Source organism: Leguminivora glycinivorella, chromosome 16 (genome assembly GCF_023078275.1).
Source record: "Leguminivora glycinivorella isolate SPB_JAAS2020 chromosome 16, LegGlyc_1.1, whole genome shotgun sequence".
NCBI lineage: Eukaryota > Metazoa > Arthropoda > Insecta > Lepidoptera > Tortricidae > Leguminivora > Leguminivora glycinivorella.
Genome location: NC_062986.1, coordinates 338,828 through 361,860, shown reverse-complemented (window position 1 = coordinate 361,860; position 23,033 = coordinate 338,828). Strand labels below are relative to the sequence as shown.

General features: G+C 40.4%; 2 protein-coding genes across 8 annotated transcripts; both read right to left on the bottom strand.

Moving 5' to 3' along the window:
• Positions 1 to 5,154: 5,154 nt before the first annotated feature.
• LOC125234864 lies at positions 5,155 to 6,123 on the bottom strand. The gene has a single exon (XM_048141287.1). The coding sequence runs from the start codon at positions 6,121 to 6,123 to the stop codon at positions 5,155 to 5,157; it is 969 nt and encodes a 322-aa protein (XP_047997244.1).
• A 3,247-nt stretch (positions 6,124 to 9,370) lies between these two features.
• LOC125234760 lies at positions 9,371 to 15,890 on the bottom strand. 7 transcript variants are annotated; one of them, XM_048141150.1, is made up of 4 exons: positions 15,492 to 15,890; positions 15,120 to 15,155; positions 14,434 to 14,592; positions 9,371 to 9,849 (listed from the first exon to the last, which is right to left on the bottom strand). In XM_048141150.1, the coding sequence occupies exons 3-4, from the start codon at positions 14,540 to 14,542 to the stop codon at positions 9,587 to 9,589; spliced, it is 372 nt and encodes a 123-aa protein (XP_047997107.1). In that variant the 5' UTR covers positions 14,543 to 14,592; positions 15,120 to 15,155; positions 15,492 to 15,890; the 3' UTR covers positions 9,371 to 9,586. The 7 variants fall into 7 exon arrangements, with proteins under 7 accessions (XP_047997107.1, XP_047997108.1, XP_047997105.1 ...); XM_048141151.1 differs by having other exon boundaries at positions 15,096 to 15,155; positions 15,509 to 15,890; XM_048141148.1 differs by having other exon boundaries at positions 15,096 to 15,890.
• Between the last annotated feature and the right edge of the window lie 7,143 nt (positions 15,891 to 23,033).

The following is a 23,033-nucleotide window of genomic DNA, read 5'->3' as shown; positions in this document are numbered from 1 at the left end:
CTTTACACAAATAATGCCTATACTCAAGAAGGTTAGAAACTGTGGACCTATTACTAACAAATCCATGTTGTCGATCAGATATGAATGGCTTGACATGGTTGTACAGGAATGTGTGCACTATAGATTCGAATAGTTTAGCTATGCAAGACAAAATACTTATAGGCCTGTAGTTTTCACAACTAGATTTGTCACCAGATTTAAATATAGGCACTATGTGCGCAATCTTCCAAGTATGAGGAAACACCCCAACGCGAATAGATTTGTTAAACAAAAGGTAGAGGGGAGCACTTAGTTCCTCAGCACACTCCTTGACAAACGAAGCAGGAATCCCGTCCGGGCCTGCTCCTTTACAAGTATCTAGAGATTTGATTTTGTTTATTATGAGTGTACGGCTGATCAAGATATTCGACAAATTGGGTCTATTGAAATCGAGGCAAAAAGGAAACACATTGGAGAAGTCAGGGGAATTGTGACGTTCGAAGACAGAACCGAAGTATTCAGAAAAAATGTTACAGATACCCTGACCATCGGAAGACGTTTTATGGCCATATTTCATGGTTTGAGGTATGGATGTACCTTCCTTCCTTCTTAGACTTAACAAAACGCCAAAAGGACTTAATGTCATCCTTAAGACCGTTCTCAATTGATAGTAAAAATGATTTATAACATTGATCAATAAGATTCTTACACCTAGCGCGCAACAGGGAGAAAGTATCATAATCCCTAGGATTCCCATATAACTTGTACCGTTTGTGATACTTGTTTTTTTCTTTAAGACTATGTTTTAATGAATTGTTGTACCACGGGGGAAATTTAGCACTATTAATCCTATGTAGAGGTGTATGTTTCCTAATGATAAGGTTCAATTTATCATAAAATACACGGACACACTCATTGACGTCAGATGAACAAAACAAGCTCCACACTTTGTAGTATAAATATTGACAAAGTTGCAATAAAAGTGAACTTGCCCACCCGTCATCGCACTATGAAAAAAACTACTACATATATATGTATATGTCGTTGTCATTGTTACGATTTTGGTCAAATATAACTAATAATAATAATAATAATAATAATAAAATCATTTATTGTAAAAACCTACATACAGCGCCTTAAAACCAAATTACTTACTTTCTAAACACTTAAAACTATATACTAAATAACAACAAAAGAGAAGATGCATCAGTTACACAACAAAAAGAGGAGTATTGAAGTTAAAAACATTGGTGCTGGCGCTGGTGTAGTCGCTACAAAGGGACGCCACTCAGCATATGCTCTGGTATAAGTACCACAGCGCTGGTCTTCCGTCGCGCCCCGGGCTGAGGGGTAGCTTTATGAACTATTACCTAAGGTAATGACAAGCATATAACATTGCTCAAGAAAACAGATCTATACAGACACAGTTGAAAATATGCATACACAATCATTCAGACATATACAAATAGCAAATTAGTTAAAAGATTCCGATAGTGAGTACCTATGTATACTTATGTTTATATATTAATAGAATAAATAAATAATAGTTTTGCACATCCAATATAGCTAAAATCATTTATTTAATACAGATAGGAATATAGATAAGAAAGAAACAGGCTATACGAGTACAATAAATAAATAAATAAATATAAGTGTAGTAAGTCATATTAATATCCCAACAAGATTTCAGTAATCCACGTTACGTAACGGACACGGCATCTGCAGATTAAAAAGATATTTTTTAAATTTGCATTTAAATGAATATAGCGAAGTGGAGTTACGTATAGGAGGGGTATGTTGTTCCAGCACTTCGTGGCAGAGTAACGAAAACTGCCACGAAATGCTGCTGCGACACCGTGTCTTGGACAGATTAGTCGAGTGGCCTCTCTAGTGGGACGCGAGGAAAACTTTAATTTATCAAACAAATACGGGGGTTGTTGATGATGGATCACACCGAAAAGCAGACACGCAAAATGCAAAGAACGTCGTGCATCCATTTTTAACATTTTACCGCTGTTAAGATAGGGAGTCACATGAGTTCGTGGCGGTATGGGAAAGCAAAAACGGGCACAGGCGTTTTGGATGCGTTGAAGAAGAGCTTTAGACCGAGCCAGCAAACAACCGTTAACTACTGTATCGACATAATTAAGCCTGGACAGTACTAGTGTGTCACATAATTTTATTCTGAGGTCTACGCTAAGATGATCACGCACCTGGTACAGGACTCGTAGTCTATAAAAGCAACTTTTAGCTGCTTCAAGAACATGCTTTTCAAAACGAAGCTGTTCGTCCACAAGCAATCCAAGGTTACGTGCCAAGGGGACTCGTTCAAGAGGGTCCTTACCGAGTAGTACTCCAGGGTTCAAACTGGCGACTTTTTCAACCTGACATTTGGTACCGAGCACTAGAAATTGAGACTTTTTGGGGTTGAGAACTAGATTACATTGTCCAGACCAGTCGACAATACGAGCAAGATCCCTATTCAGCAACTCAACGGCAGCTGGAGTCTCTCGGGGAAGGAATGTTTTGTAGATTTGCAGATCGTCTGCGTACATGTGAAAGTTACAATTACGTATGCAACTCGAAATGTCCGCCACGTACAAAATAAACAATATGGGTCCTAAAATCGATCCCTGAGGGACTCCACAATTTACAAAGGTGTTTTGAGAAAAATCTGTTAATCCGAATGAATTACGTAGCCCTACTCTTTGGGAGCGGCCAGAGAGGTAACTATCAAACCATTTTATTGTTCCCTCATCAAAACCATAGTACGCAAGCTTGGACAAGAGCAATGAGATGTTTATGGTGTCGAAGGCACGAGAGAAATCCAGTAGCACTAAGATGGATGCCTCTCCTTTGTCTTGTGCTGTAAGTACATCATCTATTACATCAAGAAGAGCCGTGGCGGTGCTACGCGCTTTTCGAAACCCAGACTGCTTGTACGGCAATATATTGTTAGTTTCTAAGAAAGCAGTCAGCTGGAGGCAGACTATCTTTTCCAATACTTTAGACAATGAGCAGAGAACACTAATTGGTCTGAGGTCCTTTAAATCAGTAGGCTCCGAGGTTTTAGGTATTGGCCTAACTATGGCCGATTTCCAGTTTTCTGGGAAGGTACCGGTAATGATAGATTGGTTAATCATTTTAGTGATAATCTGTAATGTCCTCGGTAACGTTAGATCGATCATATCTCGTGTGATGCCGTCAGTACCTACAGCGTTGCTTGTAAAAGATCGAATAACCTTGAGAACCGCGCTTTCGTCGACTGGTTTTAGCCTGAAACTATTGGAGCCAAATCTATGGAACTCATAATATGTTAGACTGGAAATGGTGATGCCTCTACCACCAGGAAGGTTAAGGAAGTGATTATTAATTTGATCTGGGTTATTGAAGTTTGTTGGTAAATCATTGCTTTTTTTAAAGTCAGCGATATTGTTTTTAATATTTTGCCAGAGAAGTCGGGGATTTTTTTGATTACTAATAATATGGTACTTAAAATAGGCTGACTTTTCATTAAAGAGGGCAGTGCTAACTATACTTTTTAATTCCTTGTAATACTGTTTGTGTGTGTCCAGGCCTGAATCGCGATATCTTGCATAAGCTTCATCTCGGAGTCGCATCATCTCCTTTACCGTATAAGTGATCCACGGGTGAGATTGTTTTTTAATAAGGGTTTTTTTAAATGGCGCGTGAACGTCAAAAAGTTGTAAAACAAACGTATTAAAATAATAAAGAGTGTCATTGACGTTGTCACATTCCAAACGTTCCCAGTTAATGGATTCAAGGTCAGCGTTGAACCTCTGCTCATCGATATCTTTAAGCGGTCTGTATACAACCCATTTTGGAAGAGGTTTGTGTTTCTTAACGCTAATCTCAGTAGTTAAAAATGCATGGCTACTTAGATCGGGTATGTAATTCACTGATACATTGTTTAGTTTTTTATTTGAACAGATTAGATCTATGAGAGTTTCTGAATGTTCAGTGAAGTGGGTCGGCTGGCTAACGAATTGTGATAGTTGCGCAGTGGTCAAGAAATCCGATAACTTAAGTGTGCTAGCATCGTGTGTTCGTAAAATATTAATATTGAAGTCGCCTAATAGTAAGATATGGTCATATGACGATAGAGAGCATATCGACTCGGAGAGTGCATCCAGAAAAACGTCAACTCCCTGCCATGGGGGCCTATACGCGGTCCCAATAGCAATTTTAGTGCTATTAAGGTTGATGCTCAGCCACATTTGCTCAACAGAGGGAGCCATAGGCGTCGTAATAATACGCGAGCGAATATCCCTACTTATGTAGAAGCCTACACCCCCACCGCGTGTGCGCTGGCCGGGCGGGCGCGGCGCGTGCCGCAGTCGGTAGCCAGCCGGGGCCGGCGCGCGCGCCTCCTCGCCGGCGCGCAGCCAGGTCTCATTAATTGCCAGGATATCTACAGCATGACGGTTCAAGGCTACTAAAAACTCGTCATGACGGGTCCCGAGCGATCCAGCATTCAATAAGCCTAATTTTAAATTTTTAATTTTAATGACGAATTCAATAACGTAGGCGAATACCAGCTGACAATACATACAATTAATGAGAAGCTGCTTTAAAATCGTCATATGCCGGCGTTCAATAGATAAATACATTTTCAGTTTTAAGCCACTATTTGATGTAAATGCTGTTAGGTGTAAAGGTTGATCTTTCTGTAAGTATATTTGTAGGATACTAATTAGAGGTATATAGTAGTTAATAACATGCAGTTTATATACAATATATATATTTAATTCATAATATACAATTAAGTCATATGTAAATATAAATAACAGTTCTAAAATATTTGCGTAGTATGACAGCCTTGATTGTATTGCCCTAGTTTTCGGAATCTTATCATTATAATAGTTAACAAATACAACTATACATATGATAATTACAACGTTTAGAACATTGATATAAGTTGACGAGGATAGTTGTCTGGTTTTTATTTTTCTTGTAACAAACTTACTGATAAGAAAATTTACATCTACATTCATGACAGTTAAGGGACTCGAAATCTGTATGTAAGCAGATAGGTATAATAATCCTGTTTGCATTTTTCCCACTTTTAAAAACTTACTATTATAAAAAATAAAAAATACAGTACATGATTCAATAGTTACAGTGCTTAAACTATAAAGACTACACAGACTACACCTATTTACTAGCCGATGAGGAGGAGGGGGCGACGCCAAAAACACGCGCAATGTCTTTCTCTGTTTTAATAGGAACAGCTTTACATTCGCCGCTATCGGATCTCCTGGCGTAGATGCGCCCATCCCTCGTCCAGACGTACTTCCAATTTGCAGCATTAGCAGCCTGTCGGGCCTGCCAGAAGATACTCCGGTTCGTTTTTGTGAGCCGGTCGTTAAGGTAAAGCTTAGTAGGTATATGATCGGGAGGACCAACGTCCCGGGAGTCCAGCCCGCGGCGGCTACGCGCACTTTTTAATAATTCGTCTCGGAGCGCTCGGCGAGTGAACCGCACGACAAGCGGCCGAGGGCGCGGCCCGCTCGCGCTGCCACTGTTGCGAATTAGGTCCTGATTAGCACTGGCTGACGCGGTCTCACTACTTGATGTCCTATTGTCCTGGTGCGATCTTCCCCCCTCAGTATTGCTGGTGCGAGGTTGGCCGACACGATTGGCACTCACTATGTCTCGCTCGTCTATGTTCAGTCCTATTTTAAGTGCAATAGTTTGGACTATATGGATAGTGGACTCTGACTTATGCTCTGGAACTCCGCTTATTTCTACATCATTGAGGAGTAATGCCTGATCCCTGTCGTTGATCTCTAACTTCATTTGGTCAACAATGTCGTGTAGTGTAGAGGTCTCTGTCATTTTGTTTTGGCTATTATTCTTCATAGAAAGCAGTTCAGCGTTTAAACGCGAATTTTCTGACGCCAGCTCCTTAACTTTTACATCCAGCGATGAAAGGTCAGCTTTAAAGCACGAAATTTGGTCATCTAAACGATCAGTGGTGGCAGTGAATTCTTGATTTATTTTTTCGATAGCAAAGTTAATTTCTTTCCTTATTTCTACAAAAATCTCCTGTTTTGTTGTGCTCAGTTTGGAGTGGATGGCCGCCAGGTCATTGTGAACTAGGCCTAATTTCTGATCAAGCATGGTAGACAAGGAATTGCTTAGAAAGTTCTTAATACTAGCCTCCATAGGGTTATTGCTGTGACACAATGAGCTATCAACCCCACTGTTGTCCTCTTTCGGCGAGTCGTAACATATTGACATATTTGTAGAATTGTGTTTAGGCGAGTACTCGTAATGTTTCCGTACTGGCGTTTCCTCACCTTTTTGACGCCTCGTTACGTTGGTGCAAGGACAATGCCAGTCCATAATTCCGTGACGAAAGTTCTTTTTATATATTTCGAAAGGTATGTTGACACAGTCGTAGTGGTACGTACCACTGCACAGGCTACATTTCACCATCACATCTTCACCAAGCGCGTGGGGACAGGCTAAGCACTTCATGTTGTCACGATATAACTTTTAATTTGAATTAGATAGTAAAACTGTAAGTATAAAACAGAAGATCGTCGAACGTTAACCGGTTGTCCTTGAACTTGATGCACGGCCGGGCCGTTATCCGTTTGCGATACCACTGTCTTTGTAAACTGATTTTCCAACACTAAATTCAACTAGACCACAGTCGATTTGAATGTATTACATTAACAGTCACTTTCTTAGTAGTTAGTTCTATATTTCGTTACACAGTTCGATCATAACTTGTCACTTTAGCAATATTATAGCAATAATTTTAACGGAGCGCAACGCAAAAGGTGTTTACGTCGCGCACGCGCGTTATAGACATCTTTGCACTTTTGTGGATAAAATGCAATTTTGCTATCTGTTTTTCACAAGTAGAGATTAACTTTTCATATAAATCCAGTACTAAGCTGCGTACATTTGATAGATATGGTGCCAGAATTCGGAACTAACTATGATTTCTTCTTGCGTTGGTATTATTAAATAAAAATAAGTATCATAGGTATTTCTCTTCCGTACCATTTATCAGTATCAGGACATTAAAAGGCTGGCTTCGGATCGACCAAAGTGGAGACAGCTTCATCAAGCTACACCGGCAAGAGCACAGATAGATAAAAACAATCAGTATCCAATTTTTGAACCCTGAGTCCGCCTTCTGTACGCTTCCCGCGCTTGCTTGCGGATATTATATTAAAGCAATAAATTATGGCCATTAGCATTTATTCCCGAACGAATAGAAAGTTGCGCCGTCGATGCGGGTTCGAGTTCCGGCGTGTGTCTCTGCTGTGTGTCGTAAATTCCCGTAAATATTGTGTTATACCTAGTTACCCCGCGACGATGCGGAAGCCTCTGGCCTGTTGTTGCTATTGGTTTGCGAGATCTCGCCTATAGCAGTGACTGCACTGCACACTGGCTGTGTAAACAAGATGCCAATCGTTGACTCTCCTTGGTCTGTCGATAGAGAGAAATAATACTATACTATAGCGAGTGAACGATTCTTGTGTAGGTACGCGACAAACCTAGCCAAAATGTGAATCCTACATAGACACATTTCAGAGGAATAATAAAAAACACTATCACAATGTCCAACGGAAAAAAGTATTGTACATACTTAATGGATATGGATATTGTAAAACGCATTAGGTATCTACTTAATTATTTTGAAATTATTCTACCTCTGTAGCTTCGCGTTTTTTCTATACACTAACTTATTTCGAAGACGTTTAAGCACTTTTTTTGTAATCAAATTATACGCATACAATACGCTCCACATAGTTAAGTTAATTTCTCATGTAAGTGAATTGTAAATATTCTTATGTGAAAATAAAAATTCTTTAAACCGAAGACCGTGCGCATAATGGTTTAGCCAAACGAACTGGTTGGTAGGTGGAAGAAATAATGTCTCCAACTCTCCACGCTCCCACGGGCGGCGGCGGCGGCGGCGGCGGCGGCCGGGCACGGAATACCTAAGTAATAGTCTGCGACAGCCTCACAAACACTCGCAATGTTTTTATAACCAAATTCGTGTCTCATCTGATTATGTAAAAATCTCACCGGATTTTCTCGCGCTTTTCTATGCCAATTCTACAATGATATAAGCTGCATTAGGATTTATACGTAAATGCAATTCGTACTTCGTTAGGATTCAATGAGCGTAAACTTATCTACATAATTTAGGATTTTATTGCGAAGATTTTTACAAAAAAATCTGTCACTGTGTGTACGGCACCTTTAGTAGGTAATCCTGTTTTGTCACCCTCTTGCTGAGTTATTATTGTCACATACATATTATGGTAAAATTCAATGTTGTGGTTAATGGAATTTCCTGTATTAGTAGTGTCGATAAGCTGGCAGTGTACTTAAAATAGTATTATGAGAAGTGTGCGCTGAAAATTTAGGGGTATCTGTATCTATGCGGGTAACATTGTAAACGATGTGACGAAATAGGATTGGTCACGACGCGGTCCTGAGCTTCTGTTACTTTGAGCGAGTAAGTTAGTATAATGTAATAAGGGATGAGCAGTGTTCGTGCAGACAGGGTCCGGAAAGGACGGCGCCGGACCGGACCGGACCCGGCACGCTCCGGCGCGCTCGACACGCCGAATGCACAGACAGCTAAAACGCTTTGTCAGCGGGCGGGTTGACCCTTCTTACGTACTCGTACTTGAAGACGAGATGCTTCGGGACTCGAGATGTGCTTCACCTAATTGTAGCTTAGTTGGGTGCCACTTTATTGTTTTATTTTTAAGGGACGGTTCCTTTTGTATAATTTAATGTATGTGTTAAATTTGTTTTTTATCGTGCAGAACCGGCTGCGAGCGATATTACATATTTTTAAATTAAAGGAAAAATGGAAAAAATTCACACCTCCGGCAGGACTCGAACCTGCGACCTCTGGCCTTGCCGGGGCCATCACGCTTCCAACCATGCACATGCATGCTCCGTGGCACAGTTGGAAGCGTGATGGCCCCGGAAAGGCCAGAGGTCGCAGGTTCGAGTCCTGCCGGAGGTGTGAATTTTTTCCATTTTTCCTTTAATTTAAAAATATGTTAATGTATATGTTGTTAGTGGGGAAATAAGTCAAATAAGCTTCAGTTTTTCGCCAGAAGGACATTTCGAGTCGAGAAGAATGTTTTTCGGCCTCGACACTTTTAAACAATGCATAATTATAAAAAAAAAACATTAATTTAAATGATGGTGGTATAAAACATGAAGGTCTTATAAAAATTAAATGAAAATAACTTGTTATCAATGAAAATATGACTTTTTCTGTTAAAAGCAGTTAGAGCGCGAGTTTCATCTTATCCCGCCGTAAAGAGCCGCCCGCGGGTAGTACGTCGCGAGTCGGATGTTGCACTTCACGCGTGTTGGCGCAGGTTCTTCGGAAAATGATGAAGACGACAACTTGGATTTTAACAACTATTTAATAATTTGTAAAAAATACATTGCTATGGACGCGCGAGCTATCGTGGTGTCGGCGTCGAGTACGATCGGTGAGTGATGGCGGGGCGGGCTGTCGCCGGCCGCGGGCCCGCGGGTGTCGTGTCGATGTGTGCGCGGCGGCGCTCACGCACACATGGAAGGTGCGTTAACAGGCTGCCCCCCTTGGGTCAGGAGCTGCCTGATCCAACGTCGATGGAAGTGGGCAGAGGCGATTGTAGGCCCTGCGCAGGGTCCCCGTAGTGGTGAGGACGTCAGCGACGCGGTTGACGCCGTCGCTGCCCGGGTGGATGGCTGTGACTCGTCCGAGCAGCCATCGGTTTGGTGGGAGGCGGTCATCCTTGACGACGACCATCTCGCCCAGCTGTGGATGCGCACCCTGAGTGCGCCACTTGCTGCGGGACTGGAGCTCTGAAATGTATTCCTTTGAATATCTTTTCCAAAAATGAGCCTTGAGCTGTTGCACTCTCATGTATCTGGAGAGCGTTGTAAGCGGTCGTGTTTCTTCCACCTGGGGTGCAGGTGGCATTGTGATCGTTCGTCCAATTAGAAAATGTGCTGGACATAGAGGAATGAGATCGGAAGGATCTGAAGAAAGAGGAGTGAGAGGTCGAGAGTTAAGTATGCCCTCAATTTGAATTAAGGTTGAATTCATATTTTCGTAATCTAAATTAGTCATAGATAGAACGCGTTTTAAATGATGTTTCAAGGACTTGACTGACCCTTCCACGAGCCCATTAAAATTTGGACTATAAGCTGGGGCGAATCTGAATTTGATTTCGTTTTGTGCAGAGTAGGTAGTTATGTCTTTACTATTTTCTTTTAAAAATTTAGCTAGTTCATTACATGATCCTACGTACTGAGTACCATTATCGGAAAATAATATTGCCGGCTTACCTCTGCGGGCAATAAATCGATTTAAAGCGGCAATGAAACCTTGAGACGTCAGATCGGTGACGAGCTCGAGGTGTACTGCTCTCACTGCCAGGCATACGAACACAACTATGTATGCCTTTATTAGTATAGCGCCACGGCCTTTTCTGTTCGATATCAGGATAGGACCGGCATAATCTGTGGCTGTGTGTGTGAAAGGGTGATCAGCGTGCAACCTCTGCGCAGGAAGAGGGCTCATGATAGGCTGGTATGTACGACCTGAGAAGCGAAGACAAGTTAAGCACTCATGTGTTGTCTTCCGGCAAAGGTTGCGACCGCTTATTATCCAGAACTTATGACGTAACGTAGATAATAGCAATTGGGGTCCTGCATGTAAGTATACAATGTGATAGTATCGAACTAATGTTTTAGTTATATAGTGAGATGCATGTAGCAAGATAGGATGTTTTGTATCATAATCATAGTTAGAGTTGGATAGACGACCTCCAACTCTGATAAGATTATCCTGGTCAATAAATGGATTTAATTTGATTAGTTTATCTTTTGGTGTGAGTGTGCCCTTAATGAGCAATGAAATTTGTTTATTGAACATTTCTGATTGTACCTTTTTACATAAGAAAATCAACGCTAATCTTAATTCTGAGATGCTTAATGGACCAACGTGTTTGTTTGCATTTCGACAATTATATTTGAATCTGTACATGTACGCTATGATGCGTAGCATTTTGCCAAAGTTTGAAAACTTTTCAGTGAAATCGCTTTCACGTACATCTACAGCTGCTGCTGAAACATGACAATGAGATTTAATTTCAGGCAAATCAGAAATGTCCACACTTAGTGGCTGCAAGGGCCATTGAATGTCCCTTTGGTGTAGGAAATGAGGGCCTTGCCACCATAAAGTTGAATCTTTGAGTTGTGAAGCATTTAGACCTCTAGACCCTATGTCAGCAGGGTTCATATCTGTGGGAACATAGTGCCATGCTGATGGGTCAAAAGTGTTGGTGATTTCATTAACTCTATTGTGTACAAACTGTTTGAGTTGTTTTTTGCACGTTTTTAACCAACCAAGCACAATGGTTGAGTCACAGTGAAAATATAGTGAATCTACTTTTAGGCGTAATGAATTAACAACCTTTTTCATTAATTGTGTAGCTAATAGACTGCCACACAATTCCAATTTTGGAATACTTAGCCGCTGCCTCAGTGGGGCCAGTTTGCTTTTTGCAACGAGTAGATGTACACTTACATCACCGCTATTTGACACAGTGCGTAAGTATACGCAGGCAGCGTAAGCTTTCATAGATGCGTCACTGAACGCATGCAATTGAACATTCACGTAATCGTCGCACAATGCTCTACGAGGAATTTCAATTTGAGATATATCTGGCAAATATTTGACAAACTGGTCCCATTGTGACTCAATTTCGGCTGGCAATTGAGAGTCCCATGGAATATTCTGAGACCAGAGAGATTGGAGAATGAGTTTTGCCTGTAACATGCAAGGGTTTATTAAGCCCAGAGGGTCAAACACTTGCGCTATAGTGGACAAAATTGTGCGTTTTGTTTTAGCTTGTTGTGTAATGTTTGGCAATGAAAACAGTAATGTGTCTCGTTTGCAAGCCCAGAGTAGGCCTAAAGTTTTGGCATAATCATCATCATTAAGATTTAGCAACTCATCATCATTGTTGTTTTCATTTGTGATCTGTGTCAGAATGGATGGTTTGTTAGACCGCCATTTACGTAAATGAAAATGAGCAGGTTCTAGCTCATGAATGACATTTTGACATGTATGTATTAATGTTTGTTCATCATCATGACCAGTGATGTAGTCATCAACGTAAAAGTCATGCAAAATAGTTTCGCGTGCAAGTTCGTCCTTGCACTCTATACCTATCTGTTTGAGTGTTCTTGTCGCAAGCCAGGGAGCCGAGGCCGTGCCGTATGTAACTGTATTTAGTTTGTACTGTTTAATTTGTTGTGTCGGATCAGGCCGCCATAGAATTTGCTGCAAACTTCGTTGATCTTCTCTTACATAAATTTGCCTATACATTTTGGCTACATCGGAAGTTGCAACAAATCTATGTTGCCTGAATCTAATAAGGATACTTAACAAATCGTCTTGAACAACCGGGCCTATGTGCTGAATGTCATTGTATGACTTTCCTGAGCTCGTGACAGCTGATCCGTCAAAGACAGATCTCAATTTCGTAGTGAGACTTTCTCTCAAAATTGCATGATGTGGGAGAAAGTATGAAAAATCATCATTTTCGGGGGTCGTATTCTCTGACATATGACCTAATTGTATGTATTCATTGATAAATTTAGTATATTGATCTTTGAATTCCGGTTCCCGTTTAAACTTGCGCTCTAATGAATGGAATCTGGTCAAAGCCTGTTCTTTAGAGTTACCTAATACCTCGGGGGATTCTTTAAGTGGTACTGTGACTATGAACTTGCCGTCCGAGTGTCGTGTGGTGGTGCTGGTAAAGATTCGTTCACATTCGCTATCAGATTTAGCTTTAGTGGAAACCTTTTCAATGGTAGAGAAACCGTCGTTATCAAAAAAATAGTTTAGTTTGTGATCTAACTCAGCGTTAGAGAAATGACAGTGGACTGTATTTTGTTTAGTTTTGTTATTGTTTGGTAATTTAACTACTAGCCAACCTAGTCGTGATTCAACTAATAATGGTCGATTTTTGCCGAGGGATATCTTGTTCATGATAAGTACATCCCAAAATAAGTCGGCGCTCAGCAGCATCTGCACCTCTGACGGATCAGCAAATGAGGGGTCCGCGAGGTGGATGTGAGAGGGAATTTCGAATGAATTGCGATTGATATGGTCAGTGTGTATGACATCGGTGATCCGAGATAGTACAAAGCAGTCAACATCGGTTGTATAACTGCGATCGTATAGTGATGATATAGTGACGTCACATCTTTGTGTAGACGTTGATGATTTGTCCTCTAGTAATTTAACTGAGGTGAATGCGGGATAACTGGGTAACCCTAATTGGTTTCGTAATGATTCTGTGATGAATGAAATAGTGGATCCGTTATCCAATAGAACACGGACCTTGTGTGTTTGACCAGTGTGGTCTTGAATATTGATTATAGCAGTGGAAAGAAGTGTTTGGCTACGGCTCCGGCTGCGGTGTATAGAGTTTAGTGTGATATTGTCTTGTACAGGTTTAGATAGGTCCTGCACATGTGCGTTAGAAGTGCTAGCCAGAGGCTCTGTAGATTGAGTGTCAATGTGTAACATAGTGTTGTGACGTTTGGTACATAAACGACATGAACTAAGTCGACAGCGTTGTTCGTCATGCCCTGCACGAAGACAATTAGTACACAGATTCAACTGTTTAATGTTATCAATGCGAGATTCTATAGGTAAAGCTTTGAACTTTGGACATTGGTATATTGTGTGATAGTTGGTGCATACAGGACATTTATGTTGTTTTTGTTTGTGTGAATCATTTGCAATAAATGTTCTTGGGCGGTTGTGCGTGACGTCACTGTGCCTGCGAGGAACCTTAGATTGCGTTTGAGCCTCCTCCATGGTTTCAAGCAGGTCAGCACGACCCTTTAAGAAAGTTATAAAGTCACTATACGTGGGAATACCTACAATTTTGTTACGTTCGGTTTCCCAATCGCGCATTGAGACTGAGTCAAGCTTACTAGACATCATATGGATGATTAAAATATCCCAGTGTTCAGTAGGTAATTTTAATGTTTTTAAGGCTCTCAAGTTCTTATTTACCCAGTCTATCATACTACGCAAGGCTTTAGAAGACTCTTGAGTCACTGGCTTTATACTGAACAAAGCTTGAATATGGTTATTTACTAAAATACGATTGTTATTGAAACGCTCGCACAACAAATCCCAAGCAACATCATAATTCTCAGTTGAAAACTCTAATGATTTAATGATTAATGACGCGCTGTCTTTTAAAGAATTCCTTAGATAGTGGAACTTATGAATTTTAGGTATGGATGTGTTATCGTGTATTAGTGACTTATAAGTGTCATGGTACTCTAGCCAATCCTGATATCGACCAGAGAAAGTTGGGAGATGGATAGTTGGAAGCTTAATGTTTGGCTTACTTGAGAATACAGCATCACCTGATCCCGTCACCGATCCGCTGTCGTGCACCGCAGAGGCAGGGCCGGCGGGCGCTGCATGCCTGCTGAGCAGGTCCTGCGCAGCAGCCATGACGCCAAAGTACCGGTTCTCGAAGGAAGTCCGCTCTGCGTATTCGTCATCTGGAATTTCCGTCATACTCTCTATATCGTTTTGTATGGAATCGAAATCGTTATACATTTCTGACATTTTTGCATGTCGCATGGTAAGCTCGTGCATTTGTATGCTATTAAGCTCACTGCTAGGCAATAAAGCATTTAAATAATCGTTAAAAACTGTCAGCTTTGCTTTAAAACTGGCTCGAGTTTTCTTTAGTGATTTTAAATTTTCCATTGTGAAGTTTAAATGAAAGAAAATTAATTATTTGATCAAGAAATATCAATGGAAATGATTGAAACTATCTTTAGATGATGTTCGAATGTGTGAACAAAAACGAAATTAATCTCAAACTGCCCTACAGCTGCAAAAAAAAAATGTTAAACACGCGAGAAAAATGAAATTAAAACTTTGCAATAAGTGAAAACTATTGGAACTATACTTAAATTTAATGCGAAGCGTGATTAAGCAGGCAGAAGAACAGTCAAGCAAACGTGCGAACAAGCCACGCCCGAGTGCAGGTAGGTACTTGACACAGCGAGCGGTCACGTACACAGGCGGCCGGTAGCGGACTTTGACCCCGCCGGTTCTGGAATGTTCGAATAAAAATTAGCAAAATTTACAATTTTAATTCTGTATTGGCTCAAATTAGGGACAATACAGCACTCTAGACCTCTGAAAAGAAAAGGTTGAAGCTAATTTTGTGATAGTTTAGAAAGAAAAGATCGATTTGGTAACTTTCGATTGTAAAAGAAAGAAAATATTGACTAAAATGCAGGAGTTGACGGAAATAAATATAGCACTTAAAATGGGAGTTTTAGAAATTGAAACCTTTAGATAGTGGTTTCTATGGAAAAGAGCACAACACTTTGTATGAGAGGAACATTTACGTTAAATTGAATAGAAAATATTGGAACGAACTTACACAAATGCCACTGTTACCCTTTTCCTGGTATATTTCGATGAAATCTTGTATATAGTGTAGACTCAGGTGTAGACGTGTCGAAATCCAAGAATATGTCGACTCCTTTGTTCAGCTTCGACCGCGCCCATGGATTCCTTTGTTCTCCTTTTGTTCAGATCGTGGATTCCATCCGGCTCGAACTTGTTGGCGCAGGTTCTTCGGAAAATGATGAAGACGACAACTTGGATTTTAACAACTATTTAATGATTTGTAAAAAATACATTGCTATGGACGCGCGAGCTATCGTGGTGTCGGCGTCGAGTACGATCGGTGAGTGATGGCGGGGCGGGCTGTCGCCGGCCGCGGGCCCGCGGGTGTCGTGTCGATGTGTGCGCGGCGGCGCTCACGCACACATGGAAGGTGCGTTAACAATAGCATTTTTACTAAGACAAAAAGATGATTTCATTCATAATTTAATTACCGAAACGTCTGTTTAGAAGCGAACGAATGCAAATGCCACAAAAGTAAAATGCTAGAACTCCCGACCTAATTGTAAATTAAATATTGAGCAGCATTATTCTCCAGTCGGTTTTGTGAAAAGAAAGCGAGTAAAGCGCGCATGAATGTTTAATTATGGGTATCGGAGCCGGAGGCCGCGGGCCGCGGTTGAGGTCGCGGTCCGCGGTTGAGGTCGCGGTCGAACCCTTTTTGCCGAGTTTTACGCGGCTTCGGCGGTTCGCAAAACACAAGGCTCTTAAAATTTAAATATTCCGGAAAGTTCGACCGCGATCACCGCGAAATTTAAAATAAGTGCAATAAAAAGTTAAAACTTTTTTTACTTTAAAAAAAAAGACGGTGCAAATGTTCAGATTCAAATAAAAGAAACCATGCAATTGGTTAATCTGGATTCGTCGTCATTTTGTGTCGTTATTAAATAAGAATAAGAATAAGAATAAGAATTTATTTATTGCCTCAAAAAACTTACAAGTAACCTTACATGCTAAGTACAGTACATATTATCTTACATACTAAATGTTACTTAACTAGACAAGTGATATATACAGTATATTGGCAATAGGTTCCAATCTCAGCATGTGCCAAGCTGAGGGCCTAGCGCTGGTTTTCAGACTGGACCTTCGGGATCGATCGGTCGCAGGTTAACAAATTACCGTGCTGATAGGCTTTTACATTACATAGGTAATTGATATTATAAATTAAAGATTGAAATATAAAAGGTATGTTAAAAACAATCTTAAGAAAAACAAAACAAATATACATGCTGGCTTGTACTCTATACCTAGACGTGTGTGTGTGTGTGTGTGTGTGTGTGCGTGTGTGTGTGTGTGTGTGTGTGTGTGTGTGTGTGTGTGTGTGTGTGTGTGTGTGTGTGTGTGTGCGTGTCTGTGAGTGGGTACCGCTGGCTTGCTTATCTTTAGGAGGGAGATAAAAATTTGCGCTGCATCTCAAGAAGATGTGATTTAACCAACTGCTTGTATTGAATAGATCCCATCGGTTCACGTATGGGTGGCGGCAAGTCGTTCCAAACTTTTGCTGCCGCAAATTTAAAGCTCCCTTTAAAGAATGCCGTCTTGTGTTGTGGTATCGCAAGTTTCGTGCATTTTCTCAGTGATTTGCTGCGAGTATCGTTTACCCATTTTAGTTTTTCAAATAGGTAGCGAGGCCTCTGAAACTCTAACACTTTCCGCACCGTGCAAGCTAGGTGTAGCTTTCTCCTGCTGTCCATATTGAGTAGCTTTCTTTCGTTTAAGAACGGGGTGATGTGCGCTCTTTTGGGAACATCATAGCAAAAACGAACACATGCATTTTGCACCCGCTGAATAGATTGTTTCGTTTGTACTAGGAGTCTTGGCCCATATACTATGTCCGCATAATTGAACAGAGACAATATTAAGGATTCGACCAGAATTTCTCTTACTTTAACAGAAAGGTATTTACGAATCCCGTATAATACTTTAAGTCGATAGAAGGCATTTCTAATTTTTAAGTTAACGTGCTCTATGTACTGAAGCTGTCCATCCATAACTAAGCCCAAATTATGTGCTTTTTCCACTTGGGGTACCATCTCGGTCCCGATCGCAACCTTTGGGTTTTGCTGTTTGATTTTTAAACGTTGCCATTTATTGCCCATTACAAGAAACTGCGATTTAGCCGGGTTTAAAACGAGATTGTTTCTTTGTGACCACTCAGCCACGATTCCTAAGTCTTCGTTGACCTTACTGACAGACTCTTCTACATTACTTGGTAGAAAGGAGTGATAAATTTGGGTATCGTCTGCGTAAAGGTGTGCGCTGCAATGCTTAAGATTTTTTACTAAGTCGGCTGTGTATAGAATAAAAAGCAATGGGCTTAAAATGGATCCCTGTGGTGTACCTCGGCTTATCATGCGCGTTTCTGATCTCACTAACTGGCCTTGATCCCCCTCTATTTCAATGTATTGCCTACGACCAGTAAGAAATGATTCAAACCATTTACAAGACGGCGCAGATACTCCATAATATGCCATCTTAGATATAAGTAATTTTGGATTGAGGCAGTCAAAAGCTCGCGAGAAGTCTAATAAAACAAGGATAGAACCCATTCCCTTATCAGAGGAAGCAATAATATCATCTGTAACTTTTGCCATAGCTACATCTGTGCCGTGTTTACTCCGGAATCCTGATTGTACATGTGGTAGCAGGTTATTTTCCTCCAGGTACCTGGATAGTTGCTCACCCACAAATCTTTCTATAACTTTAGAAAGAACCGGGAGGATACTTATTGGCCGTAGATCCTTATACACTTCAATTCCACTTGATTTTGGGATCGGCTTTACCCTGGCAAGTTTCCATGCTTCTGGGAAGGTGTTGGTTGTGATAGACGTATTGATAATATGAGTTATGATAGGTAGAGTGACGTCCAGTGTTAAACGAATCATATCCATTGTCGTACCGTCGTGTCCACTTGCATTACTTTCTATAGACTTTATTATTTTACGTACTTGACTTTCCGAACATGGCTCGATATTGAACACTTTGTCAATTATTTTATCTTGGAAGGTGGCCTGCATTTCACGATCGGTGTCCGAGTTCCCGGGTACTTCAAGGAAAAAATTGTTGATTTCGTCAGGATTACGTAAGTGTTGAGGAATCAATGAATTATTGCCGCCCTCTAAACAACACGAGTTCTTGAGGTGCTGCCACATTTGCTTCGGTTGAGATCTGTGACTATTTATGTAGTATGTGAAATACGCAGCCTTTTCCCTTTCTAATGCCCCAGACGTATAGTTACGTAGCTCTCTATAATATTTTTGGTGATATTCCTTTTTTGTTTTCTGTGCTCTCCTTAATGCATTATCGCGTAAGTGCATCATAATTTTAATGTTATCAGTAATCCAGGGGTGTGATTTGCTGTCAGTACGTAGTCTACGTACAGGCGCATGCCTATCAAATAAACTTGTAATCAGGTTGTTGAATTTATTCACTTTTTCATTCAGGTTCTCGATATCTCTGATTTCTGACCAAGGAACGTGTTCTAGGTCTGCCCTGAAATTCGTCATATCGATCGTGGCTAACAGTCGTTTGTATGTGAATTTTGGTATTTGTTTTGGCTTGGTAATTCGCAATTCTGCCAGAACCATTGCGTGGTCGCTTAGCTGGGGATTGTGGTGAACATGTATAGCCTTACATTCATTAGTACTATCTGTAATTATTAGATCTAATATAGATGAACTGTCCTTTGTGATTCTAGTGGGTCTAGTAACGAGCTGTTCTAAACCTCGCTGCATTAAAAATGTGTTTATTTTTTTTACGTTGGGCTTATCCTGTAATTGTATATCTACATTAAAGTCGGTCAGCAGAAATACATTCCTACATGTCGCGAACATGTCAAGAGACTCGTTTAAAGCGTCAATGGCGTTATCAACGGACACGGATTCTGGTCGGTATGCAGTGCCGATAGCGATTCGCCCCGTACCTCTAATTTGTAACTCTATCCACATTTGTTCAAGGACGGATGACGGGTGTTGTTTGACTCGAGTTTGTAGATTCTTCCGTATAAAAAAAAGTATATAGTAGGTATTCTGCCAGTACCTAGATAAAAAAAACGTCTGTTTCTAAATGGTGCAGAAATATATCGTAGTAGTAAATATAATAAATAGGTTAGTTCAGTGGTGTTCCGCCGTGGCGCCTCGAACGCCGTGCGTGTATTCGCGCAAGTTTTAATTGCTTCAGACCGCGTGCTCCCAGGCGGCAAACACGTTATAGCACTGTATTAAACTTGCTGCCCACTTTAAATACGATATTTCCCTATTGAGAGCTACTGGTAAAGTGGTAACAACTACAACAAGGCAAAAAGTCACTAATTAAAATATTACCTTGCTATCCCGCGATCATATTGGTTGCGTTTAAAAATACTAAGTACTTATGTACGTATGTCCTACCTATACCAAACTAGGTATATGGGCTATAAGTATAGTGCCAACCCTGGCACTGCGGTGATGGACTGGTATGTTTTTAAACTAACTAACATGCTCTAAGAACAAATTAAATTATTTGCAAATATATGCACTGCTAACTGCTATAATTCGAGCCACCAGCATGTGCATACGAGGCACACGTCACAAATTTAAACCTGCAGCGAAACTGTTGGGTTTTGATAACGGAGCCGCCATTCCCAACTCCAGCTAAACCAAGATACTCCAGCTAAAGCGAAGATGTGAATTATTTGTTTTTCCCCTCACTAGCTCGGAAACACGTGTTTTGTCCTTTAATAGCAGCGGGTAAAAACGCATTTTATCCACTAGTGGGTAAAGTAATTTGACCTTGAATAAAATCAAATTAACTGCTTTAAAATTGATAAAAGTAGGTGAATCTAGTAATAAAGATGATTTACCACCTGTGAAGCAGTGATAAACGCATTTTTTGCGTTGTAGTTTCCTCGCTATAGTGAGGGGAAAAGTTTTGTGTTACACTCGGGTGCAAATGTATTTGACTTCTCGTGTGTTAAAAAACTTGCAAGTTCAGGATTCTACTCTCGAACCACTCGCTTCGCTCGTGGTTCAACTATAGAATCCTTTCACTTGCTCGTTTGTCAATTCCACACTCGGCGTTAAAATACAACTTTGCCCCCTTGTATAACAAATAACTATTGTTTTTATTATCTGTTTACTCTATTATATAAAGGTTGATTAAAACATTTACTTTTTTGTAAAAATACATTCTAAAATAGTAAATGAAATGAAAATGAAAATGAAATGAAAAAAAATTATTTCAGGCGTAATCCCATAGATTTGTTAGTAATCTTAAAAAAACTATAATATCCCTACTCTATATTAGTCACAATAATAACAAAAATAAATTAAATTACAATATAAATTAAACACTACAATAATAAATAATATTACATACTTAAATTTATTTTACATTATTTTATTGAATTATGTTAAATTATATTATATTAATTTGCTCATGGAGTTTGTTCCAGCGTCTCATGAGAGGGCTATCCATCCGGGAGACTAATGCGTTCAGGAGACAGTTGGTACCACCCTGTAATCGATACCACTGAGAAGCCGCTCTTTTACGCATGATAGCGTAAAAGTCGTCTGTATGGGCATCCGCGAACATCCCAGAAGCGCTGCAGTACCGAGGGAGGCCCATCAGTATCCTAAACGCATTATTATATTAAACACGCAGGGCGTTGTATGTTCGCTGCGTAAAACTGGCCCACAGGCTGCAAGTATAGAAAGATTGACAATACGATTTAAATAATGTGATCTTGACTTCATGATGGCAAAAAAAATTAAATTATTTACATAGACCACCCACATAGGGTGCCACGAGCCTTCGGAAATGTCATATAATTTTCGACCCTTGCCTTCGTGATCCGATGGCCGAGTGGTTTAGGCATCCGTCCGGTAAACGGAGGACGCTGGTTTACTGACGTGCCAACGGAAAGTTTCCAAAATTCTCAATTTTTATCATAGGAAAACTTCGGAAACTTTTCATACTTTGTATGGACAATTGTAATATGGATGGAAACTGTCCATTTCATAAATTGAAATTCCCTTTATTTTTCGTAAATTTTCCAAGAAATTTAAGATTTTTTTGAAAAATTTCCGAAACTTGCACATCATCAACCAGCGGTTAGTTCGATTCCAGCTCGGGACACTTGGAGGCATTTGGTCACTTTTTCTTTATATATGACATTTATTTTATGTTTAAACTAAGATATTATGTTTATTTCAATTCCGAGTTTCAGAGTCTCTTTATGTTCATACTATAAGGAGTTTTATTCTTGCCCAATTTTGACCAGATTCAAATGTACCCATTCTGATTATGCGCCAGATCAATATCCAAATCGTTCGAGCTCGCGGCCGAGCTTCGTTTGCATCTTCATGTTTTAAATATTTCGGACGCTAACACCTTTCCAATCGATTTATTATCGGACTAGGCTAGAAAAGAAAAAAATACTCAGAGACGTACGTACCTACTCGTATTTTAAGGATTTGGAGCCCCGGGCCAGTTAGTTAAACAGCATTATTGAGTGACGACTTTATTCAAGAAAAAAAAACCGGCTATGCAGCCAGGCTATTGCCATGAGGTAAATACCCTCCTGCCTCTCCTAGCCCCTAAATATAAAATATGGACCTTCAACACCATTTTATACAGTCGTAGAAGGCGACTATGGGATATGGGTTAAATTGTGGCGTAGGCGAGAGGCTGGCAACCTGTCACTGCAATGTCACAGTTTCGTTTTCTTTCAACCCCTTATTTGCCAAGAGTGGCACTGAAGCTTTAGTAGTTTCATGTGTTCTGCCTACCCCTTTATGGGATACAGGCGTGATTGTATGTATGTATGTATAACACCATTTTACTAGGTAGGTACTCGAAGGTCTCAAGATGTGTCACATAGGTGCCTACTCATAGTCATAATGGCTTTACAAATATTGGGTTGGTAAGAAAGTAATGAGCGATCGATTGAATTCCACATAAAATTTTTGAGAGAGTTCTAGAATCTTCTATGGTCGAAAGTATATAAAGGGCGAGTCGCACAGTTTCTCGTCAGTCATTCACTAGCTGTCGCCGAGCTAATATAAGGAAGAAAATGGACGAATTAAAAGTGCATGTAAAGCATTGCTTACTATATGAATTTCAGTCTGGCCATTCAGCCGCCGAAGCAGTGCGTAATATATGTCAGCGTGTTGTTCCTGAAGTTGTGTCTGAGGCCACGGCGAAACGATGGTTCCAGCGGTTTCGTAGTGGCGACTTTTCATTATCAGATCAACCTAAGTCTGGTCCACCGGTGAAGATTGATGTAGCCAAATTAAAAACCTTAATTGAAGGAGATCCGAGGCTAACGAGTCGTACTCTTGCTACCGAGTTAAGCTGCTCTCATGTCACCATAGAAACACATTTACACGAGTTGGGAAAAAAACTACAAATACAGTGTTTGGATACCGCACGAACTTGATAGAGATCAACTAAACCGCCGTGCCGATATCTGCATACAACTTCTGTCTTTTCGCCGCACATTCAACTGGTTGGACCATCTTATCACTGGAGATGA

Coding starts and splice junctions, on each gene's coding strand:
- LOC125234760 (XM_048141145.1), bottom strand. CDS start 14,101: ATGATAGACTGGGTAAATAAGAACTTGAGAGCCTTAAAAACATTAAAA. Junction 9,850..10,335: donor TCGATTTATTGCCCGCAGAG/GTAAGCCGGCAA, acceptor AATACATTTCAG/AGCTCCAGTCCCGCAGCAAG.
- LOC125234864 (XM_048141287.1), bottom strand. CDS start 6,123: ATGCTTGATCAGAAATTAGGCCTAGTTCACAATGACCTGGCGGCCATC.